At 46.4% G+C, this 23,355-nt stretch overlaps 1 protein-coding gene across 1 annotated transcript in view; it reads right to left on the reverse strand.

Moving 5' to 3' along the window:
• sptlc1 (serine palmitoyltransferase, long chain base subunit 1) overlaps positions 1-18,545 on the reverse strand; it is a 113,422-nt gene extending 94,877 nt beyond the window's left edge. Inside the window, exons 1-4 of the mRNA XM_056290742.1 lie at positions 18,445-18,545; positions 8,901-9,008; positions 8,699-8,793; positions 4,443-4,536 (exon numbers count right to left, since the gene is read on the reverse strand). Coding sequence (XP_056146717.1) covers positions 4,443-4,536; positions 8,699-8,793; positions 8,901-9,008; positions 18,445-18,498 — 351 coding nt within the window. The 5' untranslated portion in view covers positions 18,499-18,545. The remainder of the gene's footprint in view (positions 1-4,442; positions 4,537-8,698; positions 8,794-8,900; positions 9,009-18,444) is intronic.
• Between the last annotated feature and the right edge of the window lie 4,810 nt (positions 18,546-23,355).

A 23,355-nucleotide genomic window follows, 5' to 3' on the forward strand; every position in this document is an offset into this window, starting at 1 on the left:
CATCCCTGGCTGGTTAAGCATAGTCCCCATATTGATTGGTCATCGGCCAGAATTTCAAGTTGGAGTCCCGTCTGTCATGCCACATGCCTCCAGTCTGCTCTGCCTCAGTCTGTCCCCTGTCAGGTGTCAAGGCCTAAGACCTCTGACCTGTCACTGGTGCCTCCTGAGTACCAAGACCTCCAAGCCGTGTTCAACAAGCAGCAAGCTCTCTTCCTGCCTCCTCATCGCCCCTGATTGCGCTATTGACCTGCTGCCGGGCACTCCCGTCCCCAGCAGCCATCTATATAGCCTCTCCAAGCCTGAGCAGGAGTCCATGGAGAAGTACATCAAGGACTCTTTGGCTGCTGGTCTTATTCGCCCTTCATCGTCACCCCTTCGTGCGGGGTTCTTTTTTGTGGCCAAGAAGGACAAGACCCTCAGGCCATGTATTGACGATAGAGGCCTCAATAACATCACAGTCAAGAATAAGTATCCTCTGCCCCTCATGACTTCTGCTTTTGATTCTCTCCAGGGAGCCACAGTGTTCACTAAACTAGACCTCCACAATGCTTACCACCTGGTCCGGGTTCGAGACGGAGATGAATAGAAGACTGCCTTCAACACCCCCCTGGGGCATTTTGAATATCTGGTGATGCCATTTGGTCTCACGAATGCCCCAGCTGTCTTCCAGAGTCTGGTCAACGACATCCTACGTGACATGTTGGATCGTTTCGTTTTTGTTTACCTGGATGATATCCTGATTTTTTTCCAGAGGTCTGTCAGAGCATGTCATGCACGTCCGCCAAGTCCTTCAACGGCTTCTGGAGAACCGCCTTTTCGTAAAAGCAGAGAAGTGCGAATTCCATGCTCCTTCAGTCACCTTCCTGGGCTACATCGTGGCCGATGGGCAGGTGAGAATGGACCCCGCCAAGGTAAGAGCAGTTCTTAAGTGGCCAAGCCCGACCAGCCGTAAGCAGCTTCAGAGGTTTCTCGGTTTTGCCAACTTCTACAGACGGTTCATCCGCAATTACAGCCGTGTTGTGGCCCCACTAACTGCTCTTACCTCCACCTCCAGACAGTTCCTGTGGACCCCTGTAGCAGAGGCAGCTTTCCAAGCCCTCAAGCACCACTTCACCACAGCTCCTATCCTCATACAGCCATACCCAACCAAGCAGTTCGTTGTGGAAGTGGAAGCCTCTGAGATTGGGGTGGGGGCGGTTGTTTCTCAGCGATCCAGTGAGGATGGCAAGACACACCCCTGTGCCTTCCTGTCTCACCGTCTCTCCCCAGCTGAAAGGAACTACGATGTGGGGAATCGTGAGCTCCTGGCAGTGAAATTGGCACTGGAGGAATGGTGACATTTTCTGGAGGGGTCTGAGCTTTCTTTTATAGTGTAGACTGACCATAAGAACCTGGAATACAGCCAGTCAGCAAAGCGACTCACTGCGCGCCAAGCCAGGTGGGTGCTCTTTTTTGGTCGTTTTAATTTTTCTTTGACTTACAGACCTGGCTCCAGGATTGCCAAGCCTGATGCTCTGTCTCGTGTGCATGGGAAGGAGTCTGAGCCCAAGCTCCAACCTGACACTATTGTTCCCTCTACCTGTGTGGTTGCGGCTGCGGCTGTCACCTGGAACATTGAAAGGGAGGTCATAGCAGCACAACAGACTCAGCCCGACCCAGGTAACGGTCCCCCTCAGCGCTTGTTTGTTCCAGATGTGGTTAAATCCAGTGTGTTGCAGTGGGCTCACTCTTCCAAACTTACTTGCCATCCTGGAGTAACCCGCACCCTAGCCTTCCTCCGTAGGCGGTTCTGGTGGCCTTCCATGAAGGAGGATACTAGGTCTTTTGTTTCTGCCTGTCCTGTTTGTGCCCAGAATAAGCCCTCCACTCGGGCCAGCGCCGGTCTGCTGCGCCCCCTGCCTGTTCCACACTGTCGCTGGTCGCGTCTGTCCTTAGATTTCGTCTCTGGTTTGCCCACCTCCGACGGTAATACCGTTATACTGACTGTTGTTGATCACTTCAGTAAATTTGTTCATTTTTTGCCCTTGTCTAAACTGCCGTCGGCCCGAGAGACTGCGGATCTGCTGGTCAGGGAGGTTTTCCAGTTCCACGGTCTTCCCCGTGATATAGTGTCTGACCGTGGTCCCCAGTTCACTTCTGCTGTCTGGAAGGCTTTCTGCTCTGCCATCGGTGCCACCATCAGTCTGTCATTGGGGTTCCATCCTCAGACCAACGGCCAGGCCGAGAGGGCCAACCAGGTACTAGAGACTGTTCTCTGCTGTCTGGTGTCTGCCAACCCATCCTCTTGGTCCTCTCAACTTCCCTGGGTAGAATACGCCCATAACACCTTGCCATCGTCTGCTACTGGGTTGTCCCCTTTTGAATGCCTTTACGGCTATCAGCCTCCCCTTTTTCCTTCTCTGGAGGAGGACATTTCGGTTCCGTCTGTCCAGGCCCATGTCCGTCGGTGCTGTAGGACCTGGCGGCGAGCCCGTGCTGCACTGCTCAGGGCCTCCGGCCGTTACCAACGCTTGGCTGATCGTCATCGCACCCCTGCTCCGGACTACTCCCCCGGTGACCAGGTATGGCTCTCTACCAAGGACCTACCTTTGAAATCGGACGCTAAAAAACTGTCCCCCAGGTATATTGGTCCCTTTTCCATTGTCAAAGTCATTAACCCCTCTGTGGTCCGTCTGAAGCGGCCCCGCACTCTCCAGGTTCATCCTTCCTTCCATGTGTCCTGCCTCAAACCTGTCTCTACCAGCCCTCTAGTTCCTCCGGCCCCCCCGCCCCCACCTCATCGTATGATTGACGATCATCCCGCTTACACTGTTCATCGTCTCCTGGACTCTCGTCGCCGCGGTCGCGGCCTGCAGTATCTCGTTGACTGGGAGGGATATGGCCCGGAGGAAAGGTGTTGGGTCCGTCGTCGCCTTGTCCTGGATGTAACCCTCATCCAGGACTTCCACAGGACGCACCCTGACAGGCCTGGTGGGTACGGAAGACCCAGGATAACAAACAATTACGAAGAGTTTTGTAAAGAGCTCAATGGCCAGAAATAAAATCTTACCTGACATAAGAAGTTTATTTTAGATCTCATGCCAAAGTTGTTTTCACCACCCAGTTGGCATGACATTTTTCTGTAATGTCATACAGAGCTGGCCTCTCCTAAATCATGCTGATCAGCTGGTCTACAGTTTCTTCATTCCAGATTGCCATATCGTTGTGAAAATATTAGCTTCTTGAGCCTTCTGTGTGACTTCGTCGTTTACTTGCTTTCATAACTTCTTTTTCTCTCCTCGTGCACTGATTCGCTGAGCTGAACAGCCAATCAGAGTGATCTCTCTCACTGACAGGCTCTGCCGCTGATTCAACATGATGAATCAGCTGAAAAGCTGCCGACAGGTGTCTGACTAGTGCCAACGGTGCGGGACACACCATAAAACGTAGGGCCACAGACGCTCACCGATGGCCTGACATTGGCTGACGGCCGACCGTTGGCCTACTGTGTCATGGCTTTAAGTGACCTCTTCAGTCTCAACTGACTGCAGGTGTCCCCTCCCTTATTTACAGCACAGTTGCATAATGACCAAAACCAATGATGAGTTTCATATGCAAATTGCTGTGACGATTAACTAGAGTTACAATGGCCACGTGTACTATTCACAGAGGGTTGGGGAATAGTTGCAATCACAGCACTATAAGATGGTGACAGATGTACTCTTAGCCCCCCCGGTTCAGGGATGGATGGTTGTTCCCTCTTAACATAGATGGCCTCTTTGACTCCTCATTCAATCTAGCATTCCTTCCTATCAAGGATGTGCACATCCTCACCCTTGAAAGAGTGGCCACTGGCCTGTAGACTGTGGAGTCCTGGCCTGACGTGTTAGCTGTCCTGTGTTGTGCCATCATCTTGGCCAGCATCTGTTTGGTTTCCCCAATGTACAAGTCACGGAAATCCTCCTGGCACTTAAAAGCATACACTATATTGCTCTTTTTGTGCCGGGGGACCTGATCCTTGGGGTGGACCAATTTCTGCCGCAGTGTGTTTTGGGGTTTGAAAGCAACTGAGACGCGGTGTTTGGAAAATATGCATTTCAACTGTTCTGCCACTCCCGTCACATATGGAACCACCACTCGTTTACACTTAGACAGCTGTTGTCCATCTCCTCTCTTCAATTGGCTGGTGCACTGTTTAGGCGCCTTCCTGGCTTTGACAAATGCCCAATTAGGATAACCACACTTAACCAAGGCCTGTTTAATGTGGGATTTCTCCCCTTCCCCGGCTACTGTGTCAGTGGAGAAGGGGAGAGATTTATTATTTATTTATGCCTGAAATATTTCTCCATACCGCATGACCCATTGGCAAGATTACCATGACAAAAAAAGCAATACAAAAATATAATAGCAACTGCCGAAGGCTAATATATGAATTTTGTGGACGTACTCAAAAAAGTACCAACCTTCACTCGCTCATTGTGAAGAAGCCCCAAAAAATTGAATGAGGCAAAGTTAATGCACTCTTTTCCGTTGATGATGATTTTGTGGCTCGCTGGACTGCAAGAAAACAGAGTTACTTCACATAAAAGCACCACATCCTATAAAACTTCAAAATAACTCACCAAGAGGTGACTGAATAAACCAAGAGAATCACATTTTGAGGATAAACTGAATAAACCCCAACATGGTATATTTATCTGCAACGCTATACACAAAGTGTGAGAAAATGAGCAGATAATCCTTTTACCAAAGACCCTATATTGCATAAACTTTGTACTGAGTGTCTGAAGTACGCAGGTTGAGATCACTGCCTCTGTCTGCAACTACAGTGCATTTGTCTGTAATCTAAAACCTTTTCTGCCTTGGGAGTGCAGAGTTCATAAAACTGCTGTCCATGTCTGCTGGCAACCATGTGTTCTATTCTAATAACGCTAATATTACTAGAGAATTACTCTGGACAAGTTTTATTTTAAATAATATATATGTTCTGTTCCTGTGTAAAGAAGCATTTAAAAGCCATTATTAGAAATCATTCAGTCATCTTTAGCCGCTTCTCGGGAGTCGGCTCACGGTGACAGCAAGCTAAGTAGGGCACTCCAGACGTCCCTCCCCTGTCATTTGTGTATACTTGGGTCTTTCAGATTACAAGGGGTTGAATACTTTTGCAAGCACTATATTTTAGTTTTTAATTTATTAATAAAAAGTCAGTGAAACATGATGGAGAAACTTGGAGGGGCGTGATTGGGAGGAACACCCTTCCTGATCGGAACCCGAGCGGTGCCTTGTTATTGGACTTCTTTGTGAGTCATGGATTGAACATAACAAACACCATGTTTGAACATAAGGTAGTTCATAATTTACTTGGTACCAGAACACCTTAGACTGAAGATCAATGATAGACTTTGTGGTCGTATCATTAGATCTGCAGCCGTATGTTTTGGACACTCGGGTAAGAGGAGCAAAGCTGTCAACACCCGGTGGTGGGTTGGATCAGATGGTGGGGAAGGCTGCCAGACAGATCTGGCAAACCCAAACGTGTAGTGAGGGTGAACTGGGAATGTCTGGCAGAGGCTCCTGTCTGTGAAGTCTTCAACTCCCACCTCCGGAAGAAGTTTTCGTATATCCCGAGGGAGGCTGGGGACATGGAGTCTTGAGTAGGTCATGTTCAAAGCCTCTATAGCAGATGCGGCTAGTAGGAGCTGTGGTCATAAGGTCATCGGTGCCTGTCGAGGTGGCAACCCAAGAACCCGCTGGTGGACACCAGCAGCGAGGGAAGCCGTCACACTGAAGAAGGTTGGCCCTGGGTCTCCTGAAGCAGCAGACAGGTACCGGGAGGCCAGAAGGGCTGTGGCTTCCCGGTCGCGGAAGCAAAACTCAGGTGTAGGAGGAGTTCAGCGAGTCTATGGAGGAGGACTTTCGGTTGGCCTCAAGGAAGTTCTGGCAAACCATCCAGCGACTCAGGAAGGGTAAACAGGGCTTGACTCAGGCGTGTTGAGCCGGGGATGGGAACTGCTGGGGATGTTGTCGGGTGGTGGAAAGAACACTTTGAGGAGATCCTGAACCTGGCTAACACGTCCTCAGTGGAGGAGGTAGAGTCTGAAGACTGGGGGGAAGCCCCACCCATAACCCTGACAGAGGTCTCTGAGGCAGTTAAAAAGCTCCTCGGTGGCAAGGCGCCAGATGTGGATGAGATTCGCCCTGAGATGCAAAAGGCTCTGGACATTGTTGGGCTGTCTTGGTTGACACGCCTCTTCAATGTCGCATGGAGGTCGGGGACAGTACCTGTGGAGTGGCAAACTGGGGTGGTGGTTCCCATGTTTAAAAAAAGAGGACCAGACGGTGTGCTCCAATTACCGGGGCATCACACTGCTCATCCTCCCTGGGAAAGCCTATTCTAGGGTGCTGGAAAGGAGGCTCTGACCGATTGCTGAACCTCGGATCCAGGAGGAACAATGCGGATTCCGTCCTGGCTTTGGAAAAACAGACCAACTCTTTACCCTTGCGGAAGTGCTGAGGGAGGCATGGGAGTTTGACCGGCCAGTTTACATATGTTTTGTGGACTTGAAGAAGGCTAACAACCGTGTAACCCGGGGCACTCTGTGGTGGGTACTGCGTGAGTATGGGGTACCGGGGCAGTAGCTACAAGCCATCTGGTCCTTGTATAACACAAGTGAGAACTGTGTCGCATTCTCAGCTCAAAGTCAAACACGTTTTCGGGGGGTATCCGCCAAGGTTGCCCCTTGTCTCTGAATCTGATTGTGATATTCATGGACAGAACCTCAAGGTGCAGCCAAGGTGAAGAGTGTGTCCGTTTTGGGAACCTCAGAATTGCATCTCTGCTCTTCGCAGGTGATGTGGATTTGTTGGCTTCATCAGAACGCGACCTCCAGCACACACTGCGGCAGTTTGCAGCCGAGTGTGAAATGGCCGGGAATAGAGTCAGCATCTCTAAGTCTGAGGCCATTGTTGTCTACCGGAAAATGGAAGACTGCTCCCTCCAGGCTGGGGATGAGTTGTTGCTTCAAGTGAAGAAGTTCCAAGTATTTTGAGGTCTTGTTCACGAGTGAGGGTAGGATGACAGGGAGATTTGACAGGCGGATTGGTGCAGCATCAGCAGTAATACAGATGTTGTACCGGACCGTTGTGGTGAAGAGGGAGCTGAGCCGGAAGGCAAAGCTCTCAATTTACCAGTCAGTCAATCTTCGTTCCAACCCTCACCTATGGTCATGAGCTCGGACATCCAGAGGGAGCTCGGAGTACAGCCACTGCTCCTTCACATCGAAAGGAGCCAGTTGAGGTGGTTCAGGCATCTGATTAGGATGCCTCCTGGGTGCCTTCCTTTGGAGGTTTTCCGGGCACATCCAATTGGGAGGAGACCCTAGGGTAGACCCGGAACACGCTGGAGGGACTACATGTCTAATCTGGCCTGGGAACATCTTGGGATCCCCCAAGGAGGAGCTGGAGGGCATTCCTGGGGAGAGGGACGTCTGGAGTGCCCTACTTAGCTTGCTGCCACTGCGACCCAACCCCAAAGAAGCGGCTGATGATGAGATGAGATGAGACAGTGAAACATAACTTATTTTGGCTTTGGGAACATGCTGTTAGAGCTTATGGGTTCACGAAAATAATATTATTCAGGAACAGATGTGTGAGTATCGTTTATAATCCAGAAATTAGTGATGACGGTCAAGGGGGTTGAATACTTTTGCAAGGCACTTTATTTTGCACTTCAAATAGTGTTGTACAAAACTCAATATCTACAGAGTTGATACACCTTTACATCAATGATTTTCAATGACTGTTCCATGACTTCTTTTCGAACTTTTAGCTTAATTTCCTTGACCAAAAGAAACTATTTTTTTGAGTTGCCACTGAAAAGGTGTATTTCAACACTATAGATGAGGTGAAATTCAGTCTATATATCAAACACAGTATATAAGCCACTAGACTCCACAATTTTTATACATCTTATTTTTCACTTGTCTCTTTGAAGCCACTGATCGTTGAAACTGTACTTGTGTACTATCAACAAAATAGCAAGCAATCTGACATGAAACCTAGCCAAAAGAGGCATCCTGAAAAAAATTGTTGCAGGCACACAACAGAACCAACATTCTAAAGGCCTGCTGCAATGGTTTGACCCACTGTTACTTTTCTTTTTAACTGATCAATCAACCTTTAACAGAGTCGATGCTGCTTCGGGGAGATTTTCATTACTTTTCCAAAACTTAAGGAAGTATGATTTTCCATAACCTTTCCAGGGCCAAGAAATTGTATCTTAAAATTTGCAAACTTACCCAGGTTTTTCATGACTGAATGAATCCTACTATACAGTTTTTATAAAAGCCCTTATGGTTTAACAAATCTAAAAGCAAATTACATAAATTAATTAATCAAACAGGTAAATTAATGCTTAAGCAATTAGTCTAAGTCAGCAGTGGCTAATCATGTGCCATGGAGAGCCATGTGTATGCAGATTTTCATTCCAACCCGACTGCACAACAGGTGATTTCACTGATACATTCTTCCTCTTTAGTTGAAGGGCTGCTAATCAGTGAAATCACCTGGAGTGGAGTCCGGCTGGAATGAAAACCTGCATACACATGGCTCTCCATGGCACATGGTTAGCCACCCCTGGCCTAAGTTATTCAGATAAAAAAAGCAAAATAATTTCTTGATAAATATTTTTCAACGACGAAGCATCTCCAAACGAGCTCACCCAGTGACAATATCATAGCTGAGGAAAGCAGAGTCTTTGAACACATGTGGAACAAGAGGCTCTGGTTGCCATTCTTCAATTAGGTCCTCCTTTTCCTGAACGAGACGATCACACAGAACATTTAGCTGTGAATTATATTCTTTCACATTGTCATGACACATTTTTAGCTATTGTTTCTTTGCCCTAAATGTGCTGAGTATACCTTTTCTGTAAGTTTGTAGGTCTCCTGAAGTTTATAGGTCTTTGAGAACAAAAGTCTGACGATCCATAATATGAGGATCCCCTCCAAGATCAAGTGATAAGCAGGTGCCTGCAAAGGAGAAAGATAAAACGAATTAATCTTCACACAGATAAACGTTGGTGAATGAGACTTGTGACATATGAATGAAGTAAACAGTGAATTTGGCTTGAAGAAAAAGCCACGGCATTTTCTCAACACAATTAGAATATACTATCATATGGTTCAGAACTGATAAAGTATTGAAGGACAAAGAATGTTTGGGAGAAAAAAGTTACCCTTTTGTCTATATTCTGGATTTAATCAGAGTCAATAGGCCAAGGGTTTTCAAAGTGTGGAGCATACCTCCCCTGAGGGTTGCCAGAGTGTTTCAAGAGGCACGGAGAAATTCATTTCTCAGAAAAGATAACTTTGTTTACCAGTATGAGTGAGAACAGAACACACCACTTTCAATGTATTTAGAAGAAAAAAGACCCTTAACAAAAAAAATCCCTACTTATTCTGTGACACAAAATAACCAACCAAAGTAAAACGTGGCACTTATGGTACAAAATTAGTTTTCTAGGAAATTGTCAATTCTTATTTAAAATAAAGTTGATAAAAAGTCAAGTAAATAAAGTTGACCAAACATTCACTGTGCTGGATTATCTAGCTCAAGCAATTTTCAAGTATCTCTAAAAGTTGATTTTTGTACTGTACTGGAATGAATGGAAATTAGCAGCTGCCTGGAAGGTAAGAAAAATGCATTAAAACGAATAAATAACTCAGCATCAGATTGCACATACGAGGGGGGCCTGGAATGTCCCAATTTGCTCTCAGATCTGGTGAGTTTGTCACCCATTTGCATAGATTCATGCTAGCAGCCGACATAATGTCCCTTGCACCAGTGGTGACTGAGTAGGCTTCTTCCACATCACATGAGCTGGTAATGAAATCATACACATATAATGATTTCCCCAATGCCTTTACAGCTTTCAGGTTGCTCTGTCTCGTACTGTTGGAGGTGCTTCCTAATAGTCGCTGCTAGAAGGAACGGGCTTGGCGAGACTCCAAATACAACTCTGTTCATTCTCATTATGCACAGCTCATCATTACAGTCTTTAATCATAGGCCCATACAGCCAAAGGAACCTAACAGCATCTTTGTCCTCATCAGCTAGCGCGATCTGCAGAAAAGCCTTAATGATATCAGCTGTATAGGCTATCTATCTTGTGTAGGATGTGCACATCCTTGAAGGGAGGAATGATGGTTTGAACGAGGAGTCAAAGAGCCCATCTATGTTAAGCGGGAACGACCATCCCTGAACCGGGGGGGACTAAGAGTACATCTGTCGCCATCTTACAATGCTGTGATTGCAACTATTCCCCAATCCTCTGTGAATAGTACACATGGCCATTGTAACTCTAGTTAATGGTCACACCCATATTTGTATATGAAACTGGTCGTTGGTTTTGGTCATTAGGCAAGGGTGGGGATACCTGCAGTCAGTTTAGACTGAAGATGTCACTTAGTTGAGTGATGAAACGTATCTGTTAATAAACGCTGTATCCAGATGAACCGAGTCAACCTTCTTTGGCTATCTTGTGTAGTTTGAACTTAATTAGCAAATTCAACAGGTCCAGGTCTTCTGGCAGAGCTGTACTGCAATGGAACGCGCCTACAGGTGGCGGATAGTGGAATGCTCCCTCAAATGTGGGGGACAGCTGCGAAATAAGCAGGCTTACCTGAGAGTAAGCAGTCGTGGACTAACAGCAGCAGTTGCTACCAGGGTGCAGTGGGACATTGGGTGACACTGGTGGACCTATAAAAAGCTTCAAAGGTCCCATAACGGCATTGTGACAAGGCGTTTGAAGGTCGCCTTTAAATAGACCTGCTCTACACTGGGCAGCAGCAATGTAGTACCTGTAGCTGGCGGACGAGCCAAACCGTCTGGCCAACAGTAGCTTCAGGACAAAAGGAGGCACGCTGGAAACTCTAGTATCTGGTCTCCTGTACTGCAGGCAGAAGGCAATGGTAAACCACTGTCTATTTTATTACCAAAAACCCAAAATATGCTCAATAACATGAAGGGCAGTTGTTGAGCATGCTTTTCAGTGGCCGGCATCAAGAACAGGTCCAGGTTTCGCCTGGTCGGTAAGCAGTCATTTATGGATGGGCAACAGTTCTTGTGTGATGATGCATCAAACACGATTCTTAGTTTAGCGGTCGCTTTATCTTCTTGGAGAATTGCATGATGAGGAAGGTAAGTTTTTTTTTATTTTGATTTTGATATACTTTATTGATCCCCATAGGGAAATTACACTCTGCATTTGTAATATTTCACAGTCTCCATTTTCTCTGATGTCATGTCATTTACAGGTATATCCTTACAATTTCCCTCATGCAGATAGTCTTGGATGACTTTATTTTACCCTTCATAAAGACTTACATCAGCCTTTAGCCTTTTCTTTAAAATTTCAAACCTTTTCTTGGCAACCTTGAAGTTGTCAGGTTGTCAGATCTAGTTTGTCTTGTCACCTTGGTAGTGTCCATTTTTAAAGGTTACGCTCTGCTCAAAGTTCTCAAGAGCCTGTGTCTCCTCTGAGCTTCCAGTTTTTGCATTAACAATGCCTAGGGACTCAATTTCCCAGAAAGCGTGCAACTCCTTTGCAACTTTAGTTTCCTCCTCTAAACTAATGTGCATGCATGTGGTTTCTGGAGTGCTAAACACAGAGCCATGCTCAACCCATCCACAAGTGCTTTCTAAAGCTACCACGGATTAGCTTTTACTGACACAATTTGCCAGTAAAAGTATGCTCCTGTTAGCACAGACAACTCTGGCTCATCCAAACCCTCTAACAGGAAATCTGCAAGCTGCAACCCTTTCATTTTGAGTTCCTCTTGAATATGCTCCCCTGGTACTTTCATTACAGCAGAGCACACTTGAGGAGTTAACAACAGCAGCTATTTCAATCCACTGCTGCTTGTCCCACATATTTTCTTGGGTTACCTTCACAGTGTTGCATTTTGTGGTCATGGGAGCGGTAGGTCCAAATGAGTGAAGGTTCAATGTTTCTTGTTTATAAACAGGTAATTTAAGGCTTTCATCAGGTTCTCGCGAATGAAGCTCCTTTGGCTACCACCATCTAACAAACATCGCACAATTTTTCTTCCTTCCGGTCCCTCTGTCCATGCTTTAACTGTCTGCAACAACACTGCATTCTGTCCATTAGTCTTTAGTTTCATAGTGCTAGATACTGAAGACACCACAGCATCTGTACTGCCACTGCTCACATCTGGCTGCACTTCACCTTGATCAGCGATTGATTGGTGATGTCCGTTATCACACAAAGCACATGTGACGCCTTTTAATTTGCAGAATTTTGCAATGTATTTCGGACCTAAGCACATAAAACATCTTCCCAATTTTTTTCAAATGTTCTTTGTGCGCAGACACTGAATTATTTGAGCAGCATTCAGGTGTATGGTCCGGACTGTCACAATACACACAGTTCTGCGGTGCATTACTAGCCGTGTGTAATGCAGCAGTTGACGGCATGCTCCATTTCTTATATTTTGTTTCACTGGAAGACACAGGTTTAATGAATGGTCGGTTATTTGACAGAGGATTCTCCTTGTGTGAGCTCCCTGATCGGGTAAGTTGAAGCTCTCTCTCTGCCTTGCACCTCATGTTTCAGGAATAGAATGAGAATGGACACTTTCCATTCACCGTTTGGGTCTAACTTGCATGTGTAGGCTAACGCAATGCCATCTGGTTTAACTGTATTAATACTGGACACAATTAAAAAAAAAACCTTTATCAAAGGAAATGCCATGGGATTCCAAACTACATATCTGAATTTCACATTCATCATACAAATGTCTTAGGTCTGCAATATCTGAAGACCTTTTCACAGGAGTCAGGTTAAGTAATTTTGACATATGCGCACTGACTACAACGTCCTTTCTTCCAAATCTATTTCTATGCAAATCAATTGCGGCATCATAATTACTGTCAGTAAACGTGAGTTCCGCTACTGCTTTTGCTGCTGCTCCAGTTAGACTGGATTTCAGGGAAGTAAATGTCTCCTTGCACAGCGTCATTATTATGAATAGCAGTCTCGTTCTGGCTACAGAATTCTTGCCACTGGCTTATTTCTCCATGAAACTTCTCAATTACTAATTTGGCAGCTTGACAAACTTTGCTCATGGATCCAGGAATTTGCACTTAGGTTACTCACACACGTACTCATGGTCTCCATACTCCTTTGACTCAATCTGGTAGCACGTTTTCCACAGAATAATGTAGTCCCAGTAATCCTGTGTGCTTTCAATTTCCGCTTCATATTCCTCATTTGGAGTTCCCTCCTCAATGCCTTGGTCCAAGCCAATTAAAGTTTCCTCTTTCGTGGACAGCATTGACAATATTTCACGCAGCTTATCAGTCTGGTTCTTCCTTGCTTTTTCGTCAACCCGAGTCAATAGCTTCATTGTAGATGTGCGAATTACAGCAAGTTTACATTTCAACCTGTCGTATCGTTCAGCCATTTCTACCGGTTAGCTTCCAACTTCTTTCAGTTCAAAGTTCAAAGCAATTTCTTTTGTTTTGGGTTTGTTTTGTTTATTTATTTATTTTGTTCTTTTTATTTTTTTCCATTGCATTTTTTGGTTTCGGCACCAAAACTATAGTGGAATACATTAACGACTCTATTTACAAGTGCTGAACGTTCCAAACGCACTTTACTGACTCTTCAGTTGCAAATAAAAACAAGGTTTTAACACAAACCATTCAACCTACATTTTTTCTTCTCTAACCGCATCATCAGAAATCACTTACTCAAGGCGCTAATCAAACAGGAAGTAGTATTCTGGCAGAGATGCACCTCAAAATAAAAGTCTGTATCATGAAATAACAATACAACATGTAAATATGCTTGTCAAACAGAAGCATATTTTAATTAACCTATTTACTTATTCATATTAACTTATTCACCATTTTATTTAACAACAGTACTAGAGCAGTGTGCAGAGCAAATGAGACGGCATCATCTACAGATCTGTTGTAACAGTAGGCAAACTGTAATGGATCAAGGGTAACAGGAATATTACATTTAATAGACCCCATTATCCATCCATTATCCAAGGCGCTTATCCTGCTCTCAGGGTCGCGGGGATGCTGGAGCCTATCCCAGCAGTCATTGGGCAGCAGGTGGGGAGATACCCTGGACAGGCTGCCAGGCCATCACAGGGCTATTAGTATATGATATAACCAATCTTTCCAGGCACTTCATAATAACAGCTGTCAAAGCAACAGGTCGGTAATTAAGGCAAGAGACAGGTGTTTTCTTAGGTAAAGGCACAATGGTGGTTTTCTTAAAACACAGTGGAACCACACACAATGACAGGGACAGGTTAAAAATGTCAGTAAAAACCTGAGATAGCGGAGTGTAGCATGCGTTGAGGACACGGGAAGGGATGCCGTCTGGGCCGGCCGCTTTAGGAGCCATAACCCTTTTAAAAGTTATATCCAAAAATGCCTCTGTCACCTGCAGATCAACTTCATCAGGTGGGGCCTGTACTGTGTCACTGGGACCATGTTATGAGGTTCAAAGTGAGCATTAAAGTTGTTAAGTTCATCCGGGAGACAGGCAGAGGTGTTGATAGCCACACTGGGTTTAGATTTATAGTCCATAATCGCCTGCAGCCCCCTCCACATATGCACCGCGAGTCATAGACACTGTAGTCATTTTCCAGTTTGTCCCTATATTGTTTTTTAGCTGCTTTGATAGCCCTCCTTAAGTCATACCTGGATTTTTTTTTGTAGCATTCCTTGTCCCCTGGTTTAAAAGCAATGGTATGCTCCCTCAACCTTAGGCGAATGTCGCTGTTAATCCAGGGCTTCTGGCTGGGGTAGGAGTGAATAGTTTGACTTGGATACAGTTCCCTATACACAGTCTAACATAGCCAGTGATCGATTCGGCATACTCGTCCAAACTCGAGGCTTAATCCTTAAAGATTGACCAGTCTGTTGATTCAAAACATCCCTGAAGTTAGTTTTATTGTAATACATAGTATCTAACTCTAGCCCTAACCCATCTTAAACTATGCAGTAAACTGATAGTGACCTAGGATAAATGCTGCTGTTGAATTCATCTAATACTGCATGACTGTCTGCAACGAGGACTTGTGACTTCGGGATTTCACATGTTTGAAAGAGGAGTTAGATAACCTTGTTTGGCTACCAAGCCATGTTAGATACTTGTTCAGCTCACGTTTATTTACATGTCCCCCTGGTTAAATAATTTCCAAAGCACCAAATGTAACTACAGATGTGCGAGTTGCAGATATATTTATCGTTGCTTCATTTACGCAGAATAAGTCAAATGCTATAGTTTAACCGCTTACTAACTTTGACAACGGGAGTACCCCTCCAGACACATTTTAAAGTTTATAAATACTCTGAGATGATTCATATATTTTTTGACACGGTTGTCCCACATAAGAAGTAAAAAAAAAAAAAAAGTGGCTTCTTCATTCTCATTTTCATCTAGTGTTGGCAGCAAGAGGACGGTTAGCTCACCTCCTCCCGCGTGCTATTAACCACCGGGGGAGCCGCTGGATATGTACAGTGAATGTCTGTCAAATAAAACTGACTTCACCGCAGTCCACTCTGCTCAACTCTGCTTGGGTCAGCTGATTGTTGTGATTTGTGGTGTTCCAAAACACAAGTACTGCCAACAGCAGAGTTGCAAATACGCGATGACAATCTCCTGTCTCTCTGCTTGTTTCATTAATTGTCATGTATTGGCCGTTATAAATGCCAATACCGATTAATCTGAAATTAGCTCATATTGGCACACCGATTTGCATTTGGTTTCAATTTTTACGTGAGCTTGCACTTGCCTGCCAATGGCACACCCATAACATCGATGCTGATAGGAAGGCGAGTATTTGGACAGGCGTTGTCCTCAAAATTATCAATTAACTGTAGTCTGAGTTCTGGTGTTTCAAAGCATAAGGTGGGTTGAATACAGATTCTTCATTTCAGTACTTTGAAGACGTAATGCCATTGTTACAACCCAACCCTGAAAATCAGTAGGCAAAAGATGTCCATTTACTGGAAAGGCTAGGTCTGTATTTTATTGTGGAATTCTTGTTGCTGTTACTAATGTCTTTTTAGAATCTGAACCAGAATCATGGTTATTGGCCATGTAGGTTTGCACAAACATGGAATTTGACTCCAGTTTCGTGGCTCCCTCAGTGTACTTACTTTTGTACTTGCAAAATCAGTGGGCCAAGGTTGAACATGTTTGTTGTTACTAACGTCATCATAAATAATATAAATGAAAATGTATAAAAACAATTGTCTTGGTTCATAAAATTCCTTTTTGGATTATGTCTGTTCTATTTATGTAAGCTTTTTGATTTGTTGGGGGTGAGGTTGTGTGTGAGGACGCCTTAATTTTGAGCCTTACAGTCTCTTCTCATCTCATCTCATCTCATCTCATCTCATCTTCAGCCACTTCTCCAGGGTCGGGTCGCGGTGGCAGCAAGCTAACTAAGCCACTCAAGACTTCCCTCTCCCAAGCAACGCCCTTCAGCTCCTCCTGGGGGATCCCAAGACGTTCCCAGGCCAGATTGGACATGTAGTCCCTCCAGCGAGTTCTGGGTCTACCCCGGGATCTCCTCCCAGTTAGACGTGCTCGGAAACCTCCAAAGGAAGGCACCCAGGAGGCATCCTAATCATATGCTTGAACCACCTCAACTGGCTCCTTTCGACACGAAGGAACAGCGGCTCTACTCTGGATGTCCGAGCTCCTCCTCCTATCTCTAAGGCGGAGCCCAGACACCCTATGGAGGAAACTCACTTCTGCCGCTTGTATCCACGATCTCACCCTTTCAGTCACTACCCAAAGCTCATGACCATAGGTGAGGGTTGGAATGAAGATTGACTGGTAAATTGAGAGCTTTGCCTTCCGGCTCAGCTCCCTCTTCACCACAACGGTCCAGTACAACGTCCACATTACTGCTGATGCTGCACCAATCCGCCTGTCAATCTCCCGCTCCATCCTACCCTCACTCGTGAACAAGACCCCGAGATACTTGAAATCCTTCACTTGAGGAAACAATTCATCCCCAACCAGGAGGGAGCAATCCACCATTTTACAGTAGAGAACAATGGCCTCAAACTTGGAGGAGCTGACTCCAAGGCTAGAAACGTATGAGGGGGAAAAAACCCAAAAAACAACAACAGCTCACCATTTCTCAACTGGTACAACAGTTAGCCAGTCCCTAAAACAGCCCTTCCACTCTTCCCTATTGTGTCACTACTGTGAATGTTTAAAATGACATCTAATCTTCCATACTTTTATAGTACCTTATGTCAAACATGCAACTGACTATAAAAACTGTCATTTGATGATAATAACACAATTAATTTCTCCAGAGCCTTTCACAAAACCCAAAGGACACTGCACATGCGCAGAGGAAACAGCGCGTGCCAGTCCCGTGGGAACTGCAATTTCCCGTAAAACTCATTTTTCGCCGTTTGTGTCACTTTTGACTTGGGATTCCCCGACCGACCAAAATTTGCCAATCTGATAACCTTTCTGAAAGCCTTGAACACGTTTCTGCTACCAGAGTGAAACATTCATTCATTCTCCAAACCGCTTATCCTTACCCAGGGTCACGGGGGATGCTGGAGGCTGTCCCAGCAATCATATTGTTTAAAAATGTTTGTAATTTTAAAAAAATCTCTCCTTTGTACGGTTTTTCCAAGTTTACTTTCAAATACATATAAAGACGGACGCTGCTGTTAAGAGCACCGCACTGGCTGGGCTGGACTGGACCGCATTATTATCGGCCTTTTTTACAAATTAAATGAAATATCCGTATGTCGACCAGCATGCCGGTGGTGATGACCAGCAAACGAGCGAGCTCAGGGGCCCGAGGAAAGAGGCGTGGAACCGGAACAGCGGCAGCAGCATCCGCGTCGACAAAAGCGGTCGAAAGCGCGCCGGCATTTCAAACCAGCGACAGCACCTCCGCGTCCATCACTCGGGGACGAGGAAACGCTGCGAGGACTTGGGACACGCCGTCAGACCGGCAGGACACCTTCAGGGACCCGAGTCACAAATGCCGCAAAGGAAAACGGACTTTCCCGGCATACTGTCAAAGCATTTCCACCGGAGCAGCAGCTACACGGTGGGCTGGGCTGGGCTGGGCTGGACTGGACTGGGCTGGGCTGGGCTGGTCCCACCCGGGGACAGGGGCTAAAACACAACCGGCAAGACAACCGAGACAGAGCGCAAGGGACGAAGTAAACGTAACGCAGCTTAAACACCAAGTCCTTCCCCTGGAAGACGTAGAAGTATACACTGGCATACGAAGGCTAGGCCTACTTACTGGATTTAGATTTGTTTAGACTGTCACTCGTCTAATTGTACACGTACTTCTGCAATGTAAAGCTGTGCAGTGTTGTTACTCACTTAAATGACACATTCAAATATTACTGAAAAGGAGAAAATACCTCGTAAACAGCTTGCACCATTTCAACCAACACCCACTGCTGTCCAGACGCCATCCCTGCTACCGTCACCTTTCTTCTTCTACGTTGTGCTTTAACGCGCTTCTTTCTTCTGTAGTTTCTTTACGGCGGTGGCGAACGAGGAACGGCGCTATACCGCCACCGCCTGACGTGGAGGACGAATTGGGGCGCTTTACACACCGCGCGAAATACATGTCTAAAAACCTCATCTTGGCAACCATTTCGCTGGAAAACATTAACTAATCTGACAGTCTTCTGGCTTGTACCAATTTAAATCAAGGGGCAGAAAAAGAAGTGACACTCTTCCAGATTTTGGATCTTTACAACCACTTGAAAACGGCACAGTTTTACCATCACCTTTCATCAGTTTTATCATCAATTTTGGTAGCTGGCATTTGCTGTGATTGCTCTCTAGTTTGTTGAAGAAGCCAAGTCTTGTGGGGAATGAGGCTGATATTTATCATTCATATTCTGATATTATATTTATTTATCACACACACACACACACACACACACACACACACACACACACACACACACACACACACACACACACACACATATATAGATATATATATAAAACTTTGTTAAAAGAAACACTCAATGGTAAGGAAAGTGCTCAACAAATAAGGGGCAATATAGTCCAGTGAGTCAAATAAATTCTTTATGAGACAGTACAAGCCTGTTTCATGCCATACGCAGTCATCAACTGTCTGGAGATTGCTTATGGCATGACACAGGCTTGTACTGTCTCAGAAAGAATTTATTTGACTCACTGGATTATATATAATAATAATTATTATTATTTATATATCTATTTCTATCTATCTATTTCTATATATTTTGGTGGCACAGTGGTTAGCGCTGTCGTCCCACAGCAAGAAGGACTTGGGTTCGAGCCCCGGGGGCGTTTGTGGACCGTAGGATGGTTAGGGCAGAGGCTGCAATTCTGCTATTTGGCAGCAGGGGGAGTGTCCCCAGAATGTCCGCGTACTGAAATGTGACGTAGGCTTCACTCTGTAGACAGACAGCTGTCATTCTAGCCAAATATTTCGGTGGACTTGTCGCTGAACTCAAGCAGATGTAACGTATATTGTAACGTATATTAAACTGACGTTAGTTAAACACATTTCTGTGATGTGTGTGTTATTCATTCTGTTTTGACAAGTGTGTGATGTTTAGTCTAGTGTAGCTATTCTAGCGCTAGCCCTGGCTAGCTTAGCTCCATAGCATAGGCTACGCTACTCATTCGTGTATTAGAGATCATGTATTCATTGCCGATTTGCAAGATCCAACTGATCTCGGCCCAGTAGACTTTAGACGAAGTGCTGCATTAGGTAGGCCTTCATATTCATGTCCATCTCCCAGGCTAAAGGCCTGTTCAGCTCAGTCATTTACCGAGTATTATTGACAGTCCCCCTCCTAACAACCTGTGACACTACTGACACGTAGTAGCATATACATATTGTGTACAAAGCAGTGTGTAGCCTATGGAATATGTAGCTATTTCTGTCTTCAAAGTCGAATAAGCGCCTCACATCTGCAAGGCACGGAGTAGCCTAAGGGAGAGGTTTACAGGTGAATGAGGGGATGGGTGAACCCACTGTTTTTTGTTTTCCATCTTCTGTTTGAGAGTGTCTGGGGATGCTGAGATGACAAGCTGGGAGAAATACAACTGAAGGAAGCTGCTACAAACTGGCCTGGAAAACTGCATTACACAACCACGTATAGGCTGTTTATTTTGCACTGCTTTCTCGTTAGCTGCTGCACACCTGAGATTAATCACTTCATCCAATTGTGTTTCAACGGGAAACCCACGTGTGTACTTCCTCAAGGAAGTACTGGATCTGAACTACAAACATGCACCTAGTCTATTGCAATAGGTTATTATCACGGTGATGGCATGCTCCAACACTTCCTGAGGTTCGTAGAGCATCTTTATTTCCTGTCCCACACTACTGGATCAAGTGATTAACCAGGTGTGTTGCACACGGGTAGTCCAACCTTTGGGGGGAGGGGGAGGGGGGGTCGTCCCGGGTCATCCTCTGTGTGGACTTTGCATGTTCTCCCCGTGTCTGCGTGGGTTTCCTCCGGGGGCTCCTGTTTCCTCCCACAGGCCAAAGACATGTAGGTCAGGTGAATCGGCCGTACTAAATTGTCCCTAGGTGTGTGTGTGTGTGTGTGTGTGTGTGTGTGTGTGTGTGTGTGTGTGTGTGTGTGTGTGTGTTTGTGGGCCCTATGATGGATGAATAACGATAATAATAATAATAATAATAATAATAATAATAATCCATCCATTATCCGAACTGCTCATCCCGCTCTCAGGGTAGCGGGGATGCTGCAGCCCATCCCAGCAGTCATTTGTTTGAGCTAGTGGTGTGTAAAAACGAGGCATGCTCCACGCTAATAGTTAAGGAGCTGTAGTGTTGAACTGTAAGCATCAACAATGCAGAGATGAACTGACCGTACGTGACATTGACTACAGCTAAGATCCACTGGGAGGTGCTATAATACCACCTGTAACATCTCCCTTTCTTTAAGTAAACAAAACACTTCTTGAAATACCTTGCGAACTTCACCCAAGACATGGTTATATCTAGATCTCAAAACCAATTAAACAGCCCGTCTATCTTCCCCTCCCCCCTTCCCTTCAGCAACCACCCCCACACTGCCTGAACACTGAACATTAGAACCAGTCCATGTGAGCTTACAGGTTCAGTCTGTTGGGAGGCCGTATCTGACGGCCATATCGAGAGAGAGAGAGAGAGAGAGAGAGAGAGAGAGAGAGAGAGAGAGAGAGAGAGAGAGAGAGAGAGAGAGAGAGAGAGAGAGAGAGAGAGAGAGAGAGAGAGAGAGCAGGGGAATGGGGTGACGATGGGACAGCAGAGGTGTCCAAAGTCTGCGGTGGACCCGGAGCCCGTGGACTGCTGTAGACCCTGCTGGGAGAGGTTTGAGGAGAGAACGTGCATGCCCTCTCACCCTCCGTCATTTCACTCTGTGGCTGAGACCCACTGCATTCGGATGAAGGCCCCTCTGCACCAGCCATGTGTCACTCACAAACATGTGTGGCGCTGGTTTGTAGATCACCCTCAAGTTGTAATGCTGAAGAGCCAGCAGCATGCTCTGCAAGTGCTTGGGAGCACTGAGGAGAGGCCTGCTGAAGATTGCTACGAGGGGCTTGTGATCTGTCTCCACCGTGATATTGCCTCGACGGTACAGATAATGACGGAGACGCTGGCAGGCAAATACTATGCTGAGGCAGGCATTCCTTCTCTGTCTGCGCATAGGTTTGCTCTGTAGGCGTGAGTGAGTAAATGACAGCAAGAGGCTGTCCCTCCTGCATCAGACAGCAGCAGCCCATGCCATGCTGGCTGGAGCCACTCTGTGCTGTGACGGCTTCTGACACGTCACAGTATCGCAGCACAGGCGTGTGTGTGGCACAAGCTGTCTTACCTCCCTGGCAGCTGCATCGCGCTTCGGCAGCCAGTGCCAGACGGTGTCCTTGTCTGGGAGTCTCCTCAAACACTCGCACACTCCTGAGAGAAGTGAGAAGGGAGAAACTTAGCCAAGTACGTGACGAATCCGGGGAGGCTCCGCACACCCTTGACGTCGGATGGGGCTGGCATGTCCAAAATAGGGCCGGGCGAATTTGTAATTAAGGGCGATTTAATTTGAATGGAAATCGATTTTCTCATGAACTTCCACCGCCGGCGCTCCTCCTGAGCGTGCGCTGCCCCGCGGCCCCCCTCCCCCCCTTTCTCCACAAATGCACACGGCAGCAAGCAAGGATGAGCTCGTCCTCAAAAAAGGCACAGCGTCCTCGCTGGGATGGAACTGGTCTGGGTTGGTTTGGTTTGGTGGCGTCCGACAGCGAGCGAACCACGACCTACTGCACAGTGTGCTCTCAAGCTGTTGCAGCTAAAGGCAGCGGCAGCGGAGTGGGAGACATGTTGCTCTCTGCGGGACTCACAAGACCGCAGCCCACAAACACCCGCCAAAAACAATCCCCACTAGCCGAGTCCTTCCCACGTTGTGTCCCTTAGGACAAGAAAGGGACGCGGTGGAAAACTCCTACTGATGCAGTCACGCTGCATATGGCTACAGACACGGTCCCCATGTCCACTGTGGAAAAGCCGGGGTTTGCCCACATGTTAAAAACTTCCCACCCCAAGTATGTCCCACCAAGCCGCGAGTATTTTGTTGCCCCACCTGTACAACTGCACACGGGAAAAGATGGCTAGAGAGCTGCAGGAGGTGTCGTTTTACTCCACCACAACAGACTTTTAGGGTCCAGCCGAACCACGCAGCACGACATGAGTTTGACTGGACATTTTATCAACAACAACTGGACTCTGTGAAGCGTCTGTCTCCAAACAGCGTGTTTCCCAGAGGATCACAACAGAGAGATAACTGTCATAGTCCGCGGTGGTGTAGCGGTCTACGCGTCGGCTTTGTGTCGATGCAGTTGCCCACTGGGGACTGGGGTTCGCGCCCCGGTCTCGTCAGATCCGACTATGAGGTTCTGTGAAGTGGGTTCTTGCGCTCCTCAGTGCATGGGGGTGGTGAATTTCCCGCAGGTGGCTCCTGCCACGTCTGAGTTTCTTCCCATTTGGTGTTTGCACAATGTAGCTCCTTGGCTCGTCGCACTTTTGTACGACGGTGGCTGGATACCAAGTCCCTTTTTCCTTGTTTAGGACAGATACGTGCTGTCCGGGACCGAGTGGAGGTAGTTCTCTGCCGCTGCTGCGGTCATGATGTTCCTTCATGTTTGCTGTTCTCTGCTCCAGGTGGAGTCGGTTTTCCTCCTTGCCTGGGTCCCCTCGACTCGGCAGCAGGGTGGTGACTGGCCTTCCGAAGATCAGTTCTGCTGGTGACGGTAGTTTACTGTCGATG

This window comes from Lampris incognitus, chromosome 12 (assembly GCF_029633865.1).
Source record: "Lampris incognitus isolate fLamInc1 chromosome 12, fLamInc1.hap2, whole genome shotgun sequence".
In the NCBI taxonomy this organism is placed as follows: domain Eukaryota; kingdom Metazoa; phylum Chordata; class Actinopteri; order Lampriformes; family Lampridae; genus Lampris; species Lampris incognitus.